Here is a 23,941-nt window from a genome sequence, read left to right on the forward strand (position 1 = left end):
GAAAATGGTCGAAGCAACTATGCCCTGAAGGTCATCATGGGACCACAAAATAAGGAGCCAACCATAACCTAGACACGAAGGCAGACGAAGAAGAAAAAAAAAACACGAGTGAGTGATAGCCACCACACCGACCAACTCCAGCACTATCAAGATCTCGCGGGTCAAACATGACCCGCAAGAACACCGCAACTCCTCGCTCTGTCGCCCAATCGCTACGGAGACCGTTTTGATGGACACATCTGTTAGCTCTTCCGATGCTTCTCGCAAAAAAAAAAATTCTGTTACAGCGCACGGGCATATGTGCTAGTATAGACAAAACTATGTAGACACGGGACAAGAGGCGGGCGACACATCACACACGTCACGTGGCCACCGTCCGTCCGCCTGCAGGTGGGCCCCCTCCTCCACGTCCTTCCAGAAACATCCACACCACTCGCCACTGCCCACTCCACTCCACCCCACCCGTGATACACGCGCGCGCGAGAGCGAGACCCATCGCCACAGCACTCACTCCGGACCGTAATCCCGTCGCCGAATCTCACGCGCCGTCGACGTCAATGGCGTCCACGCCCTCCGCCGCCGTCCACTGCGCCGCGAGGACATTCTCCCCCTCCGCGCCGCGCCGCGGGCCGGCGAAATCTGCCTCCTTTGTCAGCGTTCCGGGGGGGCGGCGCCGGGTGGTGGCCGCGGCGCTGGGGGACATGGACATGCGCCCGGCCATCGACGAGAACCCGGAGGGCGTGCTCTCCGGCGAGTGGCCCGGCAACTTCTCCCTCGCCAGCTACGACGACCTCCGCCAGTACCTCGAGTCCCAGATCGTCTCCACCGACAAGGTCCGTCCGTCGCTCGCTCGCCTTCTTGCCAGATGCGTCTTTTTCGCTTTCTCTGGCTGGATCTGATGGCTTTCCGGTGGTTCCGTCGCGACTGCATCGAATTGAATCTGGTTCGGTTGGTCTGCTGCAGATGAGCCCCACGGCGAAGCTCGGGGAGGTGATGTCGCGCCCGGTGGAGGTGGCCACGCCGGACCAGAAGCTGGCCGAGATCGACGCCCTCTTCGCCACCCAGTCCGGCCTGCCCGTCGTCGACGGCGAGGGCAGGTGCATCGGGGTCGTCTCCAAGAAGGACAAGGCCAGGGCATCCAATGGGGTGAGTCGGTGCTCTTCAACCAATTGTATCTTGAATCATCAATTGTAGGAATATGTCTAATCTGAAAGAAGGCGTGGATGGGGAATTGTTCCTGTCTTGTTTCATCTGTCGAACATGGATTTATGTCAAAGTCAAATTCAGTTGTATGCTCCACCGATTGTTAGGCTTACAGTGACACTAGCTGAACTTTCAGTTCATACTGAATGCTGAAGCAAATTAAGGCCAACAATAGCATGCTGAGGTCCCCTGAGGTTGGTTCCTGAATGTTCAGGGATTGGATTAGATGGCATGAACTTCAAAGAATAACCTCGAATGCACAGAACGTTTGGGGGTGCAAAGAAAATGTTGCCTGCTGAAGCGCAAACTTATAACTAAAAGAATTTAACCATTAACATGTTCAAGTCCTTTAAGGTGGTGCTGCCACAGCATTTAGGGGTTGAATTAGATCGTGTGAGCTTCCAAAAATTACCTCGAGCGCAGAAAACGTCTACCCTGAATTTCACATCTAACATGCTGAATATTACAGTTATCCAATGGCAAGCAGTTACCTATATATGGTTCAGCATGCAAGCGAGGGACGACAATAGTTCATTGCCCTGTGTCTCAAATTTTCTTTTACAGAGTAAAGAAAATAAATACAACTAAGCAGTAAAGTTTTGAGATACAAATTGAGTATGTAGAAGCTGTACTTCTGTTTTCTAAATACATCATTTTAATCCAGGGCCTATTTAGTTTTAGGCGCGATATGTGTGTTAGAAACATCCCTGAATAAAGGCCCCTACCAAAGCATCTCACCTTGCTTAGTGCATAGACCATTCTACTGTGGTGTTCCTAGGATGGGTCTATTTCCATGTTGAATAAATTTTCTAACAATCTTCAGTTTGGCTCGATATGACCAGGACATGTGCACATAATTGTATTAGAGAATAATGTTCGGTTTTTCTTTTGTAAAGTTGCTGAGATTCATTCTATAAGGGTTTCTGATGATGCTGATCCGGCCTGCTCTTATAATGCAGTTGGACTCAACCATTGGAGAAGTCATGTCCTCACCTGCTGTAACTCTGACCCTGGAGAAGACCGTCTTGGGTAACTTTTGCTTCCCCTCTACTCTACAACCTACTGCTCTACAGCATATGGTTAATAGAAACACAAAGTGTACTGATGTGTTCTTTTTTGTAATTGTGTGTATGAGCAGAAGCTGCTGCATTGATGCTCAAGCATAAAGTTCACAGGATACCAGTTGTGAATGAACAACAGCAAGTGATAGGTAAGAATTTGAAAATCCCTTCAATTGCCATTTTTGAAAAATAAGTAGATGTAGTCATTTACTTGGTATAGTTCATCTAGGTTGTCATAAATGCTATGGGCTGCAATGTAATTTTGTAAAACAAAAAAGGGTTTGCTGCTATGTAGAACTTTTGCTTGTAGCTGTTTGCATTAGGATCCTAGGGTAAAGAGATAACTGTGTTGAAAATGCTTGGGCTCTTGCTGGTTCGATGGAAACTGGTAGGTCTCCAGTGATGCTCTTATGAACAATGCATTTAGTTTTTGTAATCTTTATCGAGCCTCATATTTCCTGAACATTCTGCTACCAGTATAATCTACCTTCCCAGGGCTTCCATAAAAAACAAGCCAAAACCTGCCATGTGTCCACATCAATTTCTATTGTTAACTGTCAGATTTTCACCGGTTCCCAGTTCCGCAAAACCTAGTGTGACTGATCCGCAAATGCATAAAATTCCAATGACTGCGTACACATTACTTACCTAACAAGAACAAAGAACACTGTTTTCACTTAACTCGGTAGAATCCTTCCATTATAACTGCATAAACATTGTCCTCCTAGCCAGAACAAGAACACTGTTCACATACATAACCATGTTTCTTTCCGACAAGCAGGGATTGTCACGCGGACGGACGTGTTCCAGGCCTTGGAGGCCAGCAAGGCATAAGAAGATCCTGCATCCTTTGTCCTCACTGTACATGTCGACAGCGGCAGCAGCCTATTTAGCCTACGGGACTGCCGCTCCTGTACAGTAATAACCCTAGTGGTGTGATGTGTACATGCCAAGGCCTTCCTATAGCGTGCTCTTGGGGTGTATGAGTCGCGCCATGTGTTGTTGGACCTGTGTGACCTTGAATAGCTGTTCTGGCATGGGTATGTTTGCTCTCTCTTTTGTGATGAAATTGTGAGTATTTGTGCAGTTGAGAACTTTGCCTTGGTTGGAGCTGCTCTCCGAAGCTATCTATCTTTCATGTAAACAGGTGCTATCCGAAGCTGAAGTACATTTGAACTTTGATCGTTTTAGCATGTATATATGGTTTTGTTTTGAGAAAGATGTGGGAAGGCTATCCATGTGGAACCAATATATTTATCTGCCTCTTACAGTATCCATGTGACCATGTGAATTGCCAGAAAGTTTGAGCTTTAAATTAGAGCTTGAGAACCAGAAAAGACAATAAAAAATAGGATGGTGCAAAATGGGCCGAATTCGAGGCAGTTCAGCAACTACCCATTACAAACTCCGTTGGTAGGATCTGGATTTGAAATTTGTGGCATGGTAGATGAACATTGTGTAACTTCTCACCAGCAGGCACTAAGGGTCTGAGAGAGTAAAGCATCTTTTTCTAAAAAAAGAGAGTAAAACATCTGAGGCTACCGTTCCCCCAAGATGAGGGTACCAAATAGTCGCGACAAATGATGTTGAAATTCGATAATATCGACACCATACCACGAAATTTTGTATGTATTTTCGATCTATGAATCAACAAAACCAAAACAAAAGAAGGCAAATTCCTGTGAAGCTAGTACTAGCCAACTCTTTTTTTTTCTTTGGCAAATATTAATGTGAGCTGCTGCTATCTGTAGTGGAATTTATCTGCTTTGTCTGCTGAGATGTAGATCGAATTTGGGATATTAACTTTTTGTCGCATATATTGATAATTTGAAGGAATTTAAAAAATTTCAGCAATTTGTGTTCAAATAGTAGCTGAAATGTACCATATGGTAGTAGCAAAAGGTGTGAATATCCATTTCTGAGGCTAGACTCATCTGCACCCGCGCTGAAGAAAAAACTCAAAATAATTATTAGAAGAAATAAAAAAATTCCAATTTTTTTTGCATGGTGGATAATTTGATGCGTGAGGTCCGCTCCAATTTTCAGATCATTTGAACATCTGAGCAGAGCAGCTCTCGGCAAAAAAGACAAATTTGAGGTTTATAAAAAATTTACTCTTTCATTTACTATTCGGACTCTTTTTTGTTGAGAGCAACTCAGATGTCCAAATGATCTAAAAAATTGGAGCGAATCTCACGCATCAAATTATCTACCATGCAAAAAAAATTGTAATTTTTTGAATTGTGTTGAATTTTTTGTGAATTACTTTTTGACCGGTTGCAGATGAGCCTGAGCAAAAGGTGTATATTTATTCTCTAATTTTGCGCTAAGCTTCACCGCTGACGTCAGCTAAATCATACTCCTGGTCCTACTAGTAAGGGCATCTCCAGCCGTTGGCCCCCCCAGGACGCATAAAAATCGCCCCCTGGGGGCGAGCCGGCTATGCACTCGGCGCTGGGGCGGTTTTGCGCCCAGTCGTCGCCCCCAGCTCGCCCCCAGGCGCCGAAATTGGCCCACTTTGCAGCCCAATTTCGGCGAATAAACGGCCCATATGGGCGAGAATAGGCCCATATTCGGCGTGGTTTCGCCGTGTCTCGGCGTTCAATTATTAACACAATTATTTCTTATCACATATTTCATCACAGAAAAATCAAATACTTCAACAAAATACTACAACAACAAATAGTTCAATACAAATTATATTGTTCAACAAATAAAAACTCGTATTTCATCACGAGGCGTCCCCCTTGAGCCTTCATAGGTGCTCAATCAGATCTTTCTACAGTTGATGATGCACCTGTGGGTCTCGTATCTCCTGACGCATACTGAGATAGGCAGTCCAAGTTGCTGGTAGCTGGTGATCAACTTCGGCTAGAGGACCCTGCCTGTAGTATGGTTCAGTGTCAAACACTGGATCTTCTTGCTCGCTCTCGATGATCATGTTGTGCAAGATGACACAGCAAGTCATGATCTCCCACATTTGATCTTTCGACCAGGTCTGAGGGGGGTACCGAACAACAACGAATCGAGATTGGAGCACACCAAATGCCCGCTCGACATCCTTCCTGCAAGCCTCCTGAAGCTTCGCAAACCAGGCGTTCTTGCCTCCTGCCACAGGGTTTGAGATCGTCTTCACAAATGTCGACCATCTCGGATAGATGCCGTCAGCTAGATAGTACCCCTTGTTGTATTGGTGCCCATTGATCTCGAAGTTCACCGGAGGAGAATGGCCCTCAACGAGCTTGGCAAAAACAGGAGAGCACTGCAGCACGTTGATGTCATTGTGAGTTCCTGGCATACCAAAGAAGGAGTGCCAAATCCAGAGGTCCTGTGTGGCTACCGCCTCAAGCACCACACCGCAACCGCCTTTGGCGCCTTTGTACATCCCCTGCCAACCAAATGGGCAGTTCTTCCATTTCCAATGCATGCAGTCGATGCTTCCAAGCATCCCAGGAAATCCTCTTGCTGCATTCTGGGCTAGGATCCGAGCAGTGTCTTCTGTTGGGGAACATAATAATTTCAAAAAAATTCCTACGCACACACAAGATCATGGTGATGCATAGCAACGAGAGGGGAGAGTGTTGTCTACATACCCTCGTAGACCGAAGCGAAAGCATTGACGCAACGTAGAGGAAATAGTCGTACGTCTTCCCGATCCGACCGATCCAAGCACCGTTACTCCGGCACCTCCGAGTTCTTAGCACACGTACAGCTCGATGACACTCCCCGGGCTCCGATCTAGCAAAGCTTCGGGGATGAGTTCCGTCAGCACAACGGCGTGGTGACGATGATGATGTTCTACCGACGCAGGGCTTCGCCTAAGCACTGCAACGATATGACCGAGGTGGAATATGGTGGAAGGGGGCACCGCACACGGCTAAGGAACGATCACGAAGATCAACTTGTGTGTTCTAGGGTGCCCCCCTGCTTCCGTATATAAAGGATCCAAGGGGGGGTGCGGCCGGCCCTAGAGGAGGCGCGCAGGAGGAGTCCTACTCCTACCGGGAGTAGGACTCCCCACCCTTTCCTTGTCCAAGTAGGAGAGGTGGAAGAAGAGAAGGAAAAAGGGGGGGCGCCGCCCCTCCCTCCTTGTCCAATTCGGACTAGGGGGAGAGGGGGCGCGCGGCCTGCCCTGGCAGCCCCTTCCTCTTCTCCACTTTAGGCCCATGAGGCCCATTAACCCCCCGGGGGGTTCCGGTAACCCCCGGGTGCTCCGGTTTTATCCGAAACCTTTCCGAAACACTTCCGGTGTCCGAATATAGTCGTCCAATATATCAATCTTTATGTCTCGACCATTTCGAGACTCCTCGTCATGTCCGTGATCACATCCGGGACTCCGAACTAACTTCGGTACATCAAAATGCATAAACTCATAATAACTGTCATCGTAACGTTAAGCGTGCGGACCCTACGGTTCGAGAACAATGTAGACATGACTGAGACAAATCTCCGGTCAATAACCAACAGCGGGACCTGGATGCCCATATTGGCTCCTACATATTCTACGAAGATCTTTATCGGTCAGACCGCATAACAACATACGTTGTTCCCTTTGTCATCGGTATGTTACTTGCCCGAGATTCGATCGTCGGTATCCAATACCTAGTTCAATCTCGTTACCGGGTTCAGAGAAATGAGCAAGACATTACGTAGTAGAGCGTTGATTGAGTAATCAACGTTACGAACGTTCCGAATACACTACACGTAATGGCTCTCCCGGGTCTCTATGGAGAGGCTGTTAGCCTCACTGTTTAGCATTAGAGCTTTATGCGGTTGGGTTGTACATGGAAACCTCTGTGGACATCTCGTGGAAATATTAGTGGGTAAATGCAACACTGCAAACCATCGTGTGTTTCACAAGGAGGCCGTTTGCCCTCAACGTATTAGAGTATCAGTATCTTTGTACATATTCAGTACTTCTTTCGTTATCGTTGTATGATTTGCTAGCCCACGATTCGATTACCTTACCCAGTACAGTTAGTCTAGTAAGTGGATTACTACACTAGAGCAATTAGTTTATTGTTGAGAAACAAATACCAATCCTTTGTATTGGTAGAAACTAATTGCTCGATCAGTTCTAACATGTATAAGTCATGAAGAAAGCAATAGCAACATACTAAACGATCGGGTGCTAAGCTAATGGAATGGGTCATGTCAATCAGATCATTCACCTAATGATGTGATCTCGTTAATCAAATAACAACTCTTTGTTTATGGTTAGGAAACATAACCATCTTTGATTAACGAGCTAGTCAAGTAGAGGCATACTAGTGACACTCTGTTTGTCTATGTATTCACACATGTATTATGTTTCCGGTTAATACAATTCTAGCATGAATAATAAACATTTATCATGATATAAGGAAATAGATAATAACTTTATTATTGCCTCTAGGGCATATTTCCTTCAGTCTCCCACTTGCACTAGAGTCAATAATCTAGATTACACTGTAATGATTCTAACACCCATGGAGCCTTGGTGCTGATCATGTTTTGCTCGTGGAAGAGGCTTAGTCAATGGGTCTGCAACATTCAGATCCGTATGTATCTTGCAAATCTCTATGTCTCCCACCTGGACTAGATCCCGGATGGAATTGAAGCGTCTCTTGATGTGCTTGGTTCTCTTGTGAAATCTGGATTCCTTTGCCAAGGCAATTGCACCAGTATTGTCACAAAAGATTTTCATTGGACCCGATGCACTAGGTATGACACCTAGATCGGATATGAACTCCTTCATCCAGACTCCTTCGTTTGCTGCTTCCGAAGTAGCTATGTACTCCGCTTCACATGTAGATCCCGCCACAACGCTTTGTTTAGAACTGCACCAACTGACAGCTCCACCGTTTAATGTAAACACGTATCCGGTTTGCGATTTAGAATCGTCCGGATCAGTGTCAAAGCTTGCATCAACGTAACCGTTTACGATGAGCTCTTTGTCACCTCCATATATGAGAAACATATCCTTAGTACTTTTCAGGTACTTCAGGATGTTCTTGACCGCTGTCCAGTGATCCACTCCTGGATTACTTTGGTACCTCCCTGCTAGACTTATAGCAAGGCACACATCAGGTCTGGTACACAACATTGCATACATGATAGATCCTATGGCTGAAGCATAGGGAACATCTTTCATTTTCTCTCTATCTTCTGCAGTGGTCGGGCATTGAGTCTGACTCAACTTCACACCTTGTAACACAGGCAAGAACCCTTTCTTTGCTTGATCCATTTTGAACTTCTTCAAAATCTTGTCAAGGTATGTGCTCTGTGAAAGTCCAATTAAGCGTCTTGATCTATCTCTATAGATCTTTATTCCTAATATGTAAGCAGCTTCACCGAGGTCTTTCATTGAAAAACTTTTATTCAAGTATCCTTTTATGCTATCCAGAAATTCTATATCATTTCCAATCAGTAATATGTCATCCACATATAATATCAAAAATGCTACAGAGCTCCCACTCACTTTCTTGTAAATACAGGCTTCTCCGAAAGTCTGTATAAAACCAAATGCTTTGATCACACTATCAAAGCGTTTATTCCAACTCCGAGAGGCTTGCACCAGTCCATAAATGGATCGCTGGAGCTTGCACACTTTGTTAGCTCCCTTTGGATCGACAAAACCTTCTGGTTGCATCATATACAACTCTTCTTCCAGAAATCCATTCAGGAATGCAGTTTTGACATCCATCTGCCAAATTTCATAATCATAAAATGCGGCAATTGCTAACATGATTCGGACAGACTTAAGCATCGCTACGGGTGAGAAGGTCTCATCGTAGTCAATCCCTTGAACTTGTCGAAAACCTTTTGCGACAAGTCGAGCTTTGTAGACAGTAACATTACCGTCAGCGTCAGTCTTCTTCTTGAAGATCCATTTATTCTCAATTGCTTGCCGATCATCGGGCAAGTCAACCAAAGTCCAGACTTTGTTCTCATACATGGATCCCATCTCAGATTTCATGGCTTCAAGCCATTTTGCGGAATCTGGGCTCACCATCGCTTCTTCATAGTTCGTAGGTTCATCATGATCTAGTAGCATGACTTCCAGAACAGGATTACCGTACCACTCTGGTACGGATCTTACTCTGGTTGATCTACGAGGTTCAGTAGTATCTTGTTCTGAAGTTTCATGATCATTATCATTAGCTTCCTCACTAATTGGTGTAGGTGTCGCAGAAACAGGTTTCTGTGATGTACTACTTTCCAATAAGGGAGCAGGTACAATTACCTCGTCAAGTTCTACTTTCCTCCCACTCACTTCTTTCGAGAGAAACTCCTTCTCTAGAAAGGATCCATTCTTAGCAACGAATGTCTTGCCTTCGGATCTGTGATAGAAGGTGTACCCAACAGTCTCCTTTGGGTATCCTATGAAGACACATTTCTCCGATTTGGGTTCGAGCTTATCAGGTTGAAGCTTTTTCACATAAGCATCGCAGCCCCAAACTTTAAGAAACGACAACTTTGGTTTCTTGCCAAACCATAGTTCATAAGGCGTCGTCTCAACGGATTTTGATGGTGCCCTATTTAACGTGAATGCGGCCGTCTCTAAAGCATAACCCCAAAACGATAGCGGTAAATCAGTAAGAGACATCATAGATCGCACCATATCTAGTAAAGTACGATTACGACGTTCGGACACACCATTACACTGTGGTGTTCCGGGTGGCGTGAGTTGCGAAACTATTCCACATTGTTTCAAATGTACACCAAACTCGTAACTCAAATATTCTCCTCCACGATCAGATTGTAGAAATTTTATTTTCTTGTTACGATGATTTTCAACTTCACTCTGAAATTCTTTGAACTTTTCAAATGTTTCAGACTTGTGTTTCATTAAGTAGATATACCCATATCTGCTTAAGTCATCTGTGAAGGTGAGAAAATAACGATATCCGCCACGAGCCTCAATATTCATCGGACCACATACATCGGTATGTATGATTTCCAACAAATCTGTTGCTCTCTCCATAGTACCGGAGAACGGTGTTTTAGTCATCTTGCCCATGAGGCACGGTTCGCAAGTACCAAGTGATTCATAATCCAGTGGTTCCAAAAGTCCATCAGTATGGAGTTTCTTCATGCGTTTTATACCGATATGACCTAAACGACAGTGCCACAAATAAGTTGCACTATCATTATCAACTCTGCATCTTTTGGCTTCAACATTATGAATATTTGTGTTACTACTATCGAGATTTATCAAAAATAGACCACTCTTCAAAGGTGCATGATCATAAAAGATATTACTCATATAAATAGAACAACCATTATTCTCTGATTTAAATGAATAACCGTCTCGCATCAAACAAGATCCAGATATAATGTTCATGCTCAACGCTGGCACCAAATAACAATTATTTAGGTCTAATACTAATCCTGAAGGTAGATGTAGAGGTAGCGTGCCGACCGCGATCACATCGACTTTGGAACCATTTCCCACGCGCATCGTCACCTCGTCCTTTGCCAGTGTTCGCTTAATCCGTAGTCCCTGTTTCGAGTTGCAAATATTAGCAACAGAACCAGTATCAAATACCCAGGTGCTACTGCGAGCTCTAGTAAGGTACACATCAATAACATGTATATCACATATACCTTTGTTCACCTTGCCATCCTTCTTATCCGCCAAATACTTGGGGCAGTTCCGCTTCCAGTGACCAGTCTGCTTGCAGTAGAAACACTCAGTTTCAGGCTTAGGTCCAGACTTGGGTTTCTTCTCTTGAGCAGCAACTTGCTTGCCGTTCTTCTTGAAGTTCCCCTTCTTCTTCCCTTTGCCCTTTTTCTTGAAACTAGTGGTCTTGTTGACCATCAACACTTGATGCTCCTTCTTGATTTCTACCTCCGCAGTTTTCAGCATTGCGAAGAGCTCGGGAATTGTCTTATTCATCCCTTGCATATTATAGTTCATCACGAAGCTCTTGTAGCTTGGTGGTAGTGATTGGAGAATTCTGTCTATGACGCAATCATCTGGAAGATTAACTCCCAATTGAATCAAGTGATTATTATACTCAGACATTTTGAGTATATGCTCACTGACGGAACTGTTCTCCTCCATCTTGCAGCTATAGAACTTATTGAAGACTTCATATCTCTCAATCCGGGCATTTGCTTGAAATATTAACTTCAACTCCTGAAACATCTCATATGCTCCGTGACGTTCAAAACGTCGTTGAAGTCCCGATTCTAAGCCGTAAAGCATGGCACACTGAACTATCGAGTAGTCATCAGCTTTGCTCTGCCAGACGTTCATAATATCTGGTGTTGCTCCAGCAGCAGGCCTGGCACCCAGCGGTGCTTCCAGGACGTAATTCTTCTGTGCAGCAATGAGGATAATCCTCAAGTTACGGACCCAGTCTGTGTAATTGCTACCATCATCTTTCAACTTTGCTTTCTCAAGGAACGCATTAAAATTTAACGGAACAACAGCACGGGCCATCTATCTACAATCAAACATACATAAGCAAGATACTATCAGGTACTAAGTTCATGATAAATTTAAGTTCAATTAATCAAATTACTTAAAGAACTCCCACTTAGATAGACATCCCTCTAATCCTCTAAGTGATCACGTGATCCAAATAAACTAAACCATAACCGATCATCACGTGAAATGGAGTAGTTTCCAATGGTGAACATCGCTATGTTGATCATATCTACTATATGATTCACACTCGATCTTTCGATCTCAGTGTTCCGAGGCCATATCTGCATATGCTAGGCTCGTCAAGCTTAACCTGAGTATTCTGCGTGTGCAAAACTGGCTTGCACCCGTTGTAGATGGACGTAGAGCTTATCACACCCGATCATCACGTGGTGTCTGGGCACGACGAACTTTGGCAACGGTGCATACTCAGGGAGAACACTTTTATCTTGATAATTTAGTGAGAGATCATCTTATAATGCTACCGTCAATCAAAGCAAGATAAGATGCATAAAAGATAAACATCACATGCAATCAATATAAGTGATATGATATGGCCATCATCATCTTGTGCCTGTGATCTCCATCTCCGAAGCACCGTCATGATCACCATCGTCACCGGCGCGACACCTTGATCTCCATCGTAGCATCGTTGTCGTCTCGCCAATCTTATGCTTCCACGACTATCGCTACCGCTTAGTGATAAAGTAAAGCATTACAGCGCGATTGCATTGCATACAATAAAGCGACAACCATATGGCTCCTGCCAGTTGCTGATAACTCGGTTACAAAACATGATCATCTCATACAATAAAATTTAGCATCATGTCTTGACCATATCACATCACAACATGCCCTGCAAAAACAAGTTAGATGTCCTCTACTTTGTTGTTGCAAGTTTTACGTGGCTGCTACGGGCTTAAGCAAGAACCAATCTTACCTACGCATCAAAACCACAACGATAGTTCATCAAGTTCGTGCAGTTTTAACCTTCGCAAGGACCGGGCGTAGCCACACTTAGTTCAACTAAAGTTGGAGAAACTGTCACCCGCAAGCCACCTATGTGCAAAGCACGTCGGGAGAACTGGTCTCGCGTAAGCGTACGCGTAATGTCGGTCCGGGCCGCTTCGTCCAACAATACCGCCGAACCAAAGTATGACATGCTGGTAAGCAGTATGACTTATATCGCCCACAACTCACTTGTGTTCTACTCGTGCATATAACATCAACACATAAAACCTAGGCTCGGATGTCACTGTTGGGGAACGTAGTAATTTCAAAAAAATTCCTATGCACACACAAGATCATGGTGATGCATAGCAACGAGAGGGGAGAGTGTTGTCTACATACCCTCGTAGACCGAATCGGAAGCGTTGACACAACGTAGAGGAAGTAGTCGTACGTCTTCCCGATCCGACCGATCCAAGCACCGTTACTCCGGCACCTCCGAGTTCTTAGCACACGTACAGCTCGATGACGCTCCCCGGGCTCCGATCCAGCAAAGCTTCGGGGATGAGTTCCGTTAGCACAACGGCGTGGTGACGATGATGATGTTCTATCGACGCAGGGCTTCGCCTAAGCACTGCAACGATATGACCGAGGTGGAATATGGTGGAAGGGGGCACCGCACACGGCTAAGGAACGATCACGAAGATCAACTTGTGTGTTCTAGGGTGCCCCCCTGCTTCCGTATATAAAGGATCCAAGGGGGGGTGCGGCCGGCCCTAGAGGAGGCGCGCAGGAGGAGTCCTACTCCTACCGGGAGTAGGACTCCCCTCCCTTTCCTTGTCCAAGTAGGAGAGGTGGAAGAAGAGAAGGAAAAAGGGGGGGCGCCGCCCCTCCCTCCTTGTCCAATTCGGACTAGGGGGAGAGGGGGCGCGCGGCCTGCCCTGGCAGCCCCTTCCTCTTCTCCACTTTAGGCCCATGAGGCCCATTAACCCCCCGGGGGGTTCCGGTAACCCCCGGGTGCTCCGGTTTTATCCGAAACCTTTCCGAAACACTTTCGGTGTCCGAATATAGTCGTCCAATATATCAATCTTTATGTCTCGACCATTTCGAGACTCCTCGTCATGTCCGTGATCACATCCGGGACTCCGAACTAACTCCGGTACATCAAAATGCATAAACTCATAATAACTGTCATCGTAACGTTAAGCGTGCGGACCCTACGGTTCGAGAACAATGTAGACATGACTGAGACAAATCTCCGGTCAATAACCAACAGCAGGACCTGGATGCCCATATTGGCTCCTACATATTCTATGAAGATCTTTATCGGTCAGACCGCATAACATCATACGTTGTTCCCTTTGTCATCGGTATGTTACTTGCCCGAGATTCGATCGTCGGTATCCAATACCTAGTTCAATCTCGTTACCGACAAGTCTCTTTACTCGTTCTGTAATGCATCATCTCGCAACTAACTCATTAGTTGCAATGCTTGCAAGGCTTATGTGATGTGCATTACCGAGAGGGCCCAGAGATACCTCTCCGACAATCGGAGTGACAAATCGTAATCTCGAAATACGCCAACCCAACATGTACCTTTGGAGACACCTGTAGAGCACCTTTATAATCACCCATTTACGTTGTGACGTTTGGTAGCACACAAAGTGTTCCTCCGGCAAACGGGAGTTGCATAATCTCATAGTCATAGAAACATGTATAAGTCATGAAGAAAGCAATAGCAACATACTAAACGATCGGGTGCTAAGCTAATGGAATGGGTCATGTCAATCAGATCATTCACCTAATGATGTGATCCGTTAATCAAATAACAACTCTTTGTTTATGGTTAGGAAACATAACCATCTTTGATTAACGAGCTAGTCAAGTAGAGGCATACTAGTGACACTCTGTTTGTCTATGTATTCACACATGTATTATGTTTCCGGTTAATACAATTCTAGCATGAATAATAAACATTTATCATGATATAAGGAAATAAAATAATAACTTTATTATTGCCTCTAGGGCATATTTCCTTCATCTTCCGCATTGGGTGTTCTCATGTATTGTGGCCCAAACACTGCCACCACTGCCCGACAGAACTTGTAGAAACACTTTATGCTGGTGGACTCGGCCATGCGCCCATAGTCGTCGAGTGAATCACTGGGAGCTCCATATGCAAGCATCCTCATCGCTGTCGTGCACTTCTGGATGGAGGTGAATCCAAGAGCGCCAGTGCAATCCATCTTGCACTTGAAGTAGTTGTCGAACTCCCGGATGGAATTCACAATCCTGAGGAAGAGCTTTCGGCTCATCCGATAACGGCGCCGAAATATTCTCTCGCCATGAAGTGGAGCATCGGCGAAGTAGTCGGAGTAGAGCATGCAGTAGCCTTGCAGACGATGCCGGTTCTTTGCTTTCACCCGCCCCGGCGCCGAGCCACCTCGCCGCGGCTTTTCACTGCTCGCCAGCAGCTGGGCGAGGGCGGCGAGCACCATCAGATGCTCTTCTTCCTGGACATCGGCCGCGGCTTCCTCCTCCAGCAGCGCGACGAGCTCTTCCTCCTCATCCGAGTCCATCGCCGAGACGGGCAAATCGCCGAACACCTTGCGCTCGGTGGCCGTGAACCCGCCGTTAAACCGCGCCTCCGCGGTCGGAAACTGCGACCAGAAACGCCCAGCTGTTGCGGGAGGGGCTGCCGCGGCGAAGCGCTGCTATTTTCCCGCGGGGAATGGCTATCTACCGGAGTCGGGCGGCGGCCGTCGCCGGGATACAGCTAGTGGTGGCCGAGGGCGCGGGGGGTGCGAGGCGAGTCGGGGAAGAAAACCTTGACTTTTCCCCTGGCGGTGTGGGCCAGGCGTGCTTTTCCCTAGTGCCGGAGCCCCCAACGGCTGCCCAGCGCGCCGGGTTCGGCCTGTGACCGCCGGGCGGAAAAAAGGTCCGAACTGACGATTTTCGGCGTCCTGGGGGCGCGACTGGGCCGTTTTTTCGGCGCCGGCGCCGAAAAAGTGGCCTGGGGGGGCCTGTTGGGGGCGCGGCTGGAGATGCCCTAATAGCCTGCAAAAGCAGATTTTGCCCAAATCGCCACTGCCGCCAACACCTCTAGAGCGCCCTCCCACGGTGCCGCCGGCGCCGAGGCACTGCAGGCCGGGGGCGGGCCGCCGGCGCCCCTCCTTCGCCGTCTCCGGCTGGCTCCTCCGATCCCGCTGCTGGTCACCCCCCACCGTCCCCCGTCGCCGGACAAGAACAAGAGGGAAGGGATGGGCGCGGGGCACCCACTGTTCCACCACGCTGCGGTGCAGATTGGCCCCGAAATCGATCGGCGTCTGCTGCATCTCCATCCGCTCGGGCCTCCAGCCGCTCCGGGTATGGATCTCAAAATCACTTGATTTTCTTAACGCATAATAGTAAGCATATTGATTTGGGTGATTGTATGTCAAAAAAAGAAAAAGTGGTTCATATTCGTTTGTAAACAACATCTTATTTGGGAGTTGGGACTGAAAAGGGGAAAAAATCCAGTTTAGCTTCAGCAAAGCATTAACAACTGCACTGACCAAACAAAATGCTTCATTTTTTTTCTCTTAAGAAATGGGAGTATTTCGGAACAACTTTAATCTGTCGTCGTATAATTGTAGTGTTGCTAGTCGATTTGTGCAATCAACACTAAAACACATTTGTTAAATGTTATGTTTCCTTGGAGCTAACTCTAGCCGATCCCCTAAAACTGATTAGAGGAGATTTTTTTTTCGGGTTTTCTCCTCTAACCGGCACCTAACCAAAGCCCAAAAATACTTGAGGAGTAAGAAATTTAATCTGGGCGGCGCCAAACCCTTATATTTACTACTACTCGCGGTCGCGGAGTAAAATCCAACCGCCTTGCTCCACCAAATCCCCGCCGCCCAATCTTCGCCAACGAGCCCCGCACCCACACCCACTCCCGCGCCGATAATGGTTGGATCCCACCGCCGCCGCTACCCGCCGCCCATCCGCGGCGTAGATCCACGCCGCCACGACGGTCCTGAGGCCGTGGCCGTGCCGCCGTTTCTTCCTCCCGCGGCCGCCTGCCCGGCATCCCCGAGCTTCCGCCGCCGCCACAGAGGCAGTACATCGGCGTGCGGCAGCGGAATTGGGAAACGATGGTGGTCAAGATAACCGACCGGCTCACCCACAAAAAGATCTGGACCAGGAGCTTCCATTCTGCCGAGCAGGCGGCATAGGCGTACAAAATCATGTCCGTCGCCTGCACGGCGCGCTGACGGCCACCAGAACTTCGAGTTTGGAGAGATGCCGCGGTTGGATCCTGTCGACCCGCGGATGGTCCCTGTAAGGAGGGAGGACCTGGAGGCTCGAGAACACATCACGGCGGAAGCCGACGGCAAGGCGTACATAGCGGAGCTCTACCATCACTACCCAGAGCAAGTCAAGGCGGAGTGCCGCTTGTACGAGCAGCTAGCGGCAGGTGGGAAGGATGTCATTGTTTTGTCTAGGAATGATGAAGACGGCGGCGGCAATGATAACGACGACGTCGGCCAAGGCCTTGACCCCATGATCGATGGGCTTACTAGAGGCGATTGGAAGAAGCTTGTTGAAGGATAGTGATTAATTAAGTATGTTTTGATTAGTTTAGTCTAAGTTTCAGTTAATGTCAACGTAAAATATTATGAATCGGCACCGAATTTCGTCTTAGTAGGTTTTATAAGTACTTGTTTGAATTGAATTTGTGTTTGTGTGCACCAATTGTTTTTTACTCGGCTAAGTTTAGGGGATCGACTAGAAAAGACCAAAATATTGAGTAAAAATATTTCACTAAAGGATACTCGGCTGTTTACTCTAAATTTTAGGGGATTGGCTACAGTTGCTCTTAGAGAGAACGATATAATGTTGCTTCAGAAATGTCTGTCCATAGCAAATGTATCCTGCTAGACATGATTAAAAGGGACAGAAATTGGAAACAAAACAGGGACCTGGGAGGATAAAATGTTGTTTTATGCCATTAACAATAGTCAGTCATCGTTGAGCTTATGTAAGTGCTAAAAGAAAACGGAGATTCTTAAGGGAACATAGGCCGGAAAATTGAACTGCAGATTTACAGTGGATGATCAGAGAATAGTGCTTAGCGTTTTGTATGGACTGGACTGATTCCAGTGTTGGTCGCGCGTCCTGGCATGCCGCCGCCGACCGAGAGGGACATTTTCTACAGTGCAGAACGCTGTTCTACACCCCGGTGTAGGTTGCCTCTGAAATTAGTTAGCATCTGATGCTGGCTACCTTTCCTGTTCCTCGCAGGTCTTGTGTATCCTTCGGCGGCGAGATGCCTCTCCGCTTGCTATGGGCCACAGCGCCGCCACTCAGGGTATGGATCTAAAACCACTTGATTTTTCTATCGCAGGAGTATTATTGAAAAGTTATGTACAGGTACAAAGACACAAAAAAAGGAACAATTAGAATTACTGGAATGCTCCAGTTAGCTGAATTGCGCTGCATAGTTATTCCTATCCATATAATAATTTTGTTGATTAGTTTTCGATTTTGTTTGGCACACTTGCCTTTTGAGGGAACGCAGAAAAGTCACATGTTTGACATGAAATTGAAACTAAACAACAGCTTGCTTCGGTCCGGAAAGAATAATCTATTTCGGCTTCAGGGAAGCGTTTACTAAAAAAAAAGGCTAGTTTGGTTAAGAAAGTTATCAGAACAATCCATTTGATCATGCAGCTAATTTTTTTTAATCTGTCCAAGAATAAGTCGATTGCTACTAGTCAATTTGCGCAATCAAGACCAAAATATCTTTGTTGACTGTTATGTTTCCTGAGAGAAGGTTGTGATGCTGCTTGACAAAAGGTTGGTCCGTAGCAAATGAATCCTGCTAGACATGAATAAGAGGAAAATAAACAGGGAAAACAGGATGTGAGAGGAAAGATAAAATGGTGTTTTACGCTTTAAACGATGGTTCAGCGAGGAGCTAAGAAAAACAGGGCCGGTCAGCAACTTGAAGTACGAATTTAGATTAGTTGAATATAAAAAAAGGCAGTATGGTTTCTTTAGTTGCTATACTATAAGTCGGCCCAACCGGAGTACAGGTTACACTGTCTGTGACCTGGCAATGCTGTAATATAATAACGTCTGTAATTTGAGAAGCTCTTAAATTGATGTGCACACTGTACTTCTAATAAAAAAAGTCATATCCCGTAATGCCATTATTCTAATCCTTGGCTTGCCTTGAGAGAGGGGAAAGAAAGACCTCAATTAGCAGCACTATATATTCTTTTTTTTTTGAATTTTCACCGGGGAGGGAGAGAACTGCACTATATATTCTGACTAAGTGAAATATATAATGCTCCAAAAAAGAGGTTCAGCATACAGAATAAACATGATAAATTATGTTCAATTTTTTCAATAAATTTCATTTGCCCAATTCACCAAACACCAACTACAAATTATGCTAAATTTTACTAACTTATCAGCCCAGGAGGCGTCGTATAAAAACTCGGTGGATCAAGAGAAAAAAGAGACAAATTCCAACATGTGAGTTGTCAACTAGTCGTAGCAAATCCAAAATTTGCAGTGAATATCAATCAAAAATCTATAGTGGAATCTATCCATTTGTTCATTGAAATGTCGATCGGATTTGGATGTGAATTTTTGCGGTATGGCACACAAATCTAGTGCCAATCCTTTGATTTTTTAATTTAAAAATCATCATTTTGCTACAAAAATTGTAGCATCATTTGGCTCTAAATTTGACCGATGATGTCAGCTAAATGACTAAATACTTTTTTTATAACCTGTAAATGACTAGATCCTAGTAGCCTATGAAACCAGAATGCGCAAATATAGAAGGAAACCATCACCATCTCTGCTGACACCTAACCCTCCAATATTCTAGGGTGCCCTCCCAAGACGCCGCTGGCATCCCAGAAGTCCGGCGGGAGCCTCTCCTTAGCCATCTCCTGCTTCTCTGATCCTGATGCTGGTCATGCGTCCCCGTCCGGCGGCGGTGGACGAGAGGGTGTGTACATTGCTGGGTGGACTGGCTCTGAAATTAATTTGCATCCGATGCTAGCTACCATTCTCTGCTCCTGCAGGTTTCACTGATGCCAATGAGATTCCGTTTCCTACTGGCCGCCGCTCCTGGTATGGATCTAAAACCACCTAATTTCCTCATTGCATGAGTATTAATATAAAGGTTTTACACTCAGGAACAATTAGAATTACTGGAATGCCTCAGACGTATGCTGAATTGCTGCCTATTTGTTCCTATCCCTCTGACAATTTGGGTGACTGGTTGTCGAAAAAATGTGGCACAGCATGCCTGTTGTGGAATGTGGGGAGCATGTGTCGCATGCTTAGCTCTCACGGTGGAACACATGTGCGACGGCCTGCGCCCATCCGTTGTAAACCATAAAAGAAGGATCGACGAACCATGGATGCCTATTGAAAGATTCTTAGGAATGAAACCATGCCAGTAGCTAGTAACTACGTGGTAGAGACGGAGCATGTTCCGCTGCACGACATATAGTCAAACTCTTGGCGCAAAAGTTAGTAAACCACCGTGTCTTTAGCCTGCCCACCGTCTTAATCTAACTGGCCTGTACTATGTACCAGTAATCTAGTTGTACTGCTTAGGGTGCTTTATGTAGAAATATGGGTGGTATTCGATGGATTGCGCGTGCTCCTCGGGGTTACACAGAACCCTGCAGCCTTGGAGCATATAAATTTCATCGAGATGCCCAAAAAAGGCACAGCAAGGGTTGACTTTCAAAAGGTCTCTTCGGTAATTGAACGCAGTAGTATACTAGAAAGGGAACTCCATCACACCCGAGCTAAGTGCACGCACAGTAGTACAACTCATGTAAATCAAATTGATCGTTAAGTGGTTGTTTGGATACCGGATATTGCTACTCTTTCTCCGTCAGGGTTTTGGAATTCTAGGTTTTGGAGAACCAAAATTTCTGAATCCACAGGTTGGTTGGAGTAGCTGAACTTAGATTTATTCTTAGATGTTTTCCTTGTTTTTAGAGATTAATTAGATTCTGTATAATCCAGATATCCGAACAACACCTGAAGTTAAATCACAAAGACGAGAGTACACTCATCGTGTTAGAGACTAAGAATAGCATTACAATAATAGTTAAGAGCGTGCATGAAACCATGCTACTACCTAGCAACTGCGTGGAGGGGACGAGGTATCTTCGGGTAACTCGATCCACCACATGTCACAAACTCATAGACATGTGAAAAAGGACCCGATCGAGGAGTTTATTCTCAAACGGTTCTGTCCTTAAATCTGGATCGAGGTGCACACACTCTGAACAAACTACCAAGCTACTACCCCCTCAATTACTGCACATTTCGCATGGCAGTAGAGATTGGGAATAGCAGGGCACTAGGTAGCTTAATTCCTGAGAGGATGCCATCAAGTGCAAGCTCGCTTGAGGTAATGGAGGCGGCATCGGAGGCCCCCTTACAAACCAAAAAGGTTCCGTCGGAGTACATCCTGCGGAAGTACCTCCTGATGCTGGCAACGTTGGTGGTGACGGTGACATATGGCGTGGGGTTCAGCCCGCCGGGGGGTGTCTGGCAAGATAGCGTGGATGCTGCCGTCGGCAGCCACCTTGCCGGCGAACCAATCATCCAGACCACCAACAAGATCCGATACCTTGTGTTCTTCTACTGCAATGCCTTGGCGTTGGCTTCCTCGGTCTTGGTCATCGTCCTATTCCTGCTGCTCTCCATTGATCTGCTCGAGAAGAAGGAGGTGTGGGTCAGGATCATGCCACTCCGTGTGCTCATGGTGCTGGACCTGCTCAGCTTCATGGGAGCCTACGCCACCGGGAGCTTCCGTGACATGCTCACCACTGTCTACACCTCGGTGCTAATGGCCGCCGGAGTCTTTATCTACCTCACAGTCCAGGTGGTGCTGGCGTGGGGCAGCCGGACACCAGAGTTTCCTCTTCCGGCAGAGCAAGACAATATCACAGTGCAGATGCGCCAACTTGAAGAGCGGCTCCGCAAGATGATGATGCTTCTCGCTACGTTCGCTTTGAGCATCACGTACGTGTCCGGGCTGAACTCGCCGGGTGGCTTCTGGGACAACACCCGGAATGGCCACCACCCGGGCGACGCTGTTCTTAGCGAGGGCCACCATAAGGTACGCCTGGCCACCTTCTTCGTCTGCAACACCACGGCGTTCATGGCCTCACTGCTCATCATCATGCTGCTGCTCGGCCGGAAACTTCATGAGCGGACGACCGTACGGTCTCACGAGATGTTCGGATGCATCATGGCTGTGCTGGTCGGTCTCATTGGGGCATACGCCGCTGGAAGCTGCAGGGAGACTGGCACCACCGCCTATATATGTGGTCCTTATGGTTGCTGCCGGTCTGGTATGCATCCTACTTCCAGCTGTAAGATCTTTCTTCCAAAAGGACAAACAACCTTCAGCCGAGATTGGCATGTTCTTTCAGCTCCACAGATTGCTAGAGAAGACAGAAATGTGCAGATTCAGCGCTCGTCAGCCAGCTCTCTTCTTCTATTGCTGGCCACTTTTGCAACGGCCATCACCTACCCAGCGGGGCTAGATCCGCCGGGTGGCGTTTGGCAAGAAAACGGCAACGATCATCTCGCCGGCGACCCGATCCTCCTTACAACAAATGCCATTCGGTATTGGATCTTCTTCTACTTCAGTTCTGTTGCGTTTGTCTCTTCCTTGGTCACCATCATCCTGTTTGTGTTGAGAGGGTACGTGCTCAGGCTACGCGCAGTGAAGAAGGTCATGATGCTGCAATTATTTGGTCTCAGTGGTGCATACGCCGCCGGTGTTTGTAGCGACATAAACACCCTCATCTATGTCATGGCATTGGCTAGTGCTGTTCTCGTGTACCTGGTGATTCATGTTATCTTCCTCACGAGTTATGATCTATATGTTGAGGGAGAGAATTTGAGGAAGAAGCGCAAGCTGTTGTACCTCCTGGTAAGGGTCCACAGCCATGAGTTACCAAGCCGGGTTTAACCCTCCGGGCGGTTTCTGGCTCCAAAGCGATGACCGGCACAAGGCAGGCAACCCGGTCCTCGTGTACAACCATCCAAGCCGCTACAATGTCTTCTTCTACTCCAACTCTTTAAGCTTCGTGGCGTCGGTCGCGACCATGATTTTGCTAGCGAAACCCGACCTGTACAGACCAGCCATACAAAGCTATGCGCTAACCTTTTGTACGGTGTTGGGATTGTCTTGTCTGATGGGTGCCTATGCGGCCGGGAGCACACAGCATTTGACAACATCCATCGGCATCTTTCTTTTGCTGGCTGTGGCCTTCTTGATTCTAGTTGTACTGGTCCTAAAATTCTTCGTGAGGACAGTAACCTTCATGATGGCAGATGAAGAGGAGCCCAGAATAAGTGAAGAAGAAGCAGAAATTAGGAAATTATATACAAAGCGCAAACACCTGATGTTGCTAGGAATACTGGTGGCGGGTGTTACGTACCAGTCTGGTCTAGATCCGCCAGGCGGAATTTGGCAGAGCGACACCGCTGGCCACGATGCAGGCGGACCGGCAATGCAGGACAACATGAAGCAGCGGTACTTTGCCTTCTTTTACAGCAACTCCGCTTCCTTCGCGGCGTCCATTATCATGTTGTTGCTGCTGCTTCTGCAGCAGCAGCAGGGACGGCGACTCAAGAGGTTAGAACGACCGTTGCACCTTAAGGTGATGCACTCGGTTGTTATGCTGAATTTGCTGGCTCTACTAGTGGCCTATGCTTCCGGCTCCAGCAGGGACTGGAAGTCGACTTTGTCTGTTGCCGCACTAGTCATAATCGTCCTTGCCTACATTGTAATCAAGGCGATGGTGAGCGCATTACTGCATGGACGTTCAGGACAGCCTCATCCCGAGGGCTGGGATGTTGTGACCACGGTACCTACGCAGACTGAACCAGCTGCTCCAATCGATGAAGATTATGAAGGCATAAACCTAGACTGTGAGCCGAACAACGATGTGGTCGTTCAGAACCTGAAGGACTTGGATTTACTTGAACGGTTTCGTCGAGGCGAAAACAATAAGCCGGATGGTGCACCTGCAGACCATATTCCAGATTGGTGGGAAGACATGCGTGATAGTGATGATGAAACTCCTGAGCCAACTGACCCCAACGACGACTGACTTTTGAAATTTGTAAAACTATGTACTGGTGAATGTAAACTTTGTCGAGTCTGACAGCTCGATAGTCAATGTACTTTTTGATGTAACAACTTGTGATTTAAAACTTCTAAAGTTGTGCTTATGAATTTGTGCTTCTGGCCAAGAAGTTCTAAACT

General features: G+C 46.6%; 1 protein-coding gene and 1 pseudogene across 1 annotated transcript; both read left to right on the forward strand.

The window, feature by feature from the left end:
* Positions 1-456: 456 nt before the first annotated feature.
* LOC125534971 (CBS domain-containing protein CBSX1, chloroplastic-like) lies at positions 457-3,483 on the forward strand. Its single transcript, XM_048698030.1, has 5 exons — positions 457-833; positions 964-1,146; positions 2,163-2,232; positions 2,342-2,413; positions 3,046-3,483. The coding sequence occupies exons 1-5, from the start codon at positions 558-560 to the stop codon at positions 3,096-3,098; spliced, it is 654 nt and encodes a 217-aa protein (XP_048553987.1). The 5' UTR covers positions 457-557; the 3' UTR covers positions 3,099-3,483.
* Positions 3,484-20,968: 17,485 nt separating this feature from the next.
* Positions 20,969-23,786, forward strand: LOC125534683 (annotated as a pseudogene).
* The last annotated feature ends 155 nt before the right edge of the window (positions 23,787-23,941 follow it).

The sequence above is a fragment of the Triticum urartu genome, chromosome 2 (genome assembly GCF_003073215.2).
Source record: "Triticum urartu cultivar G1812 chromosome 2, Tu2.1, whole genome shotgun sequence".
Taxonomy (NCBI): domain Eukaryota; kingdom Viridiplantae; phylum Streptophyta; class Magnoliopsida; order Poales; family Poaceae; genus Triticum; species Triticum urartu.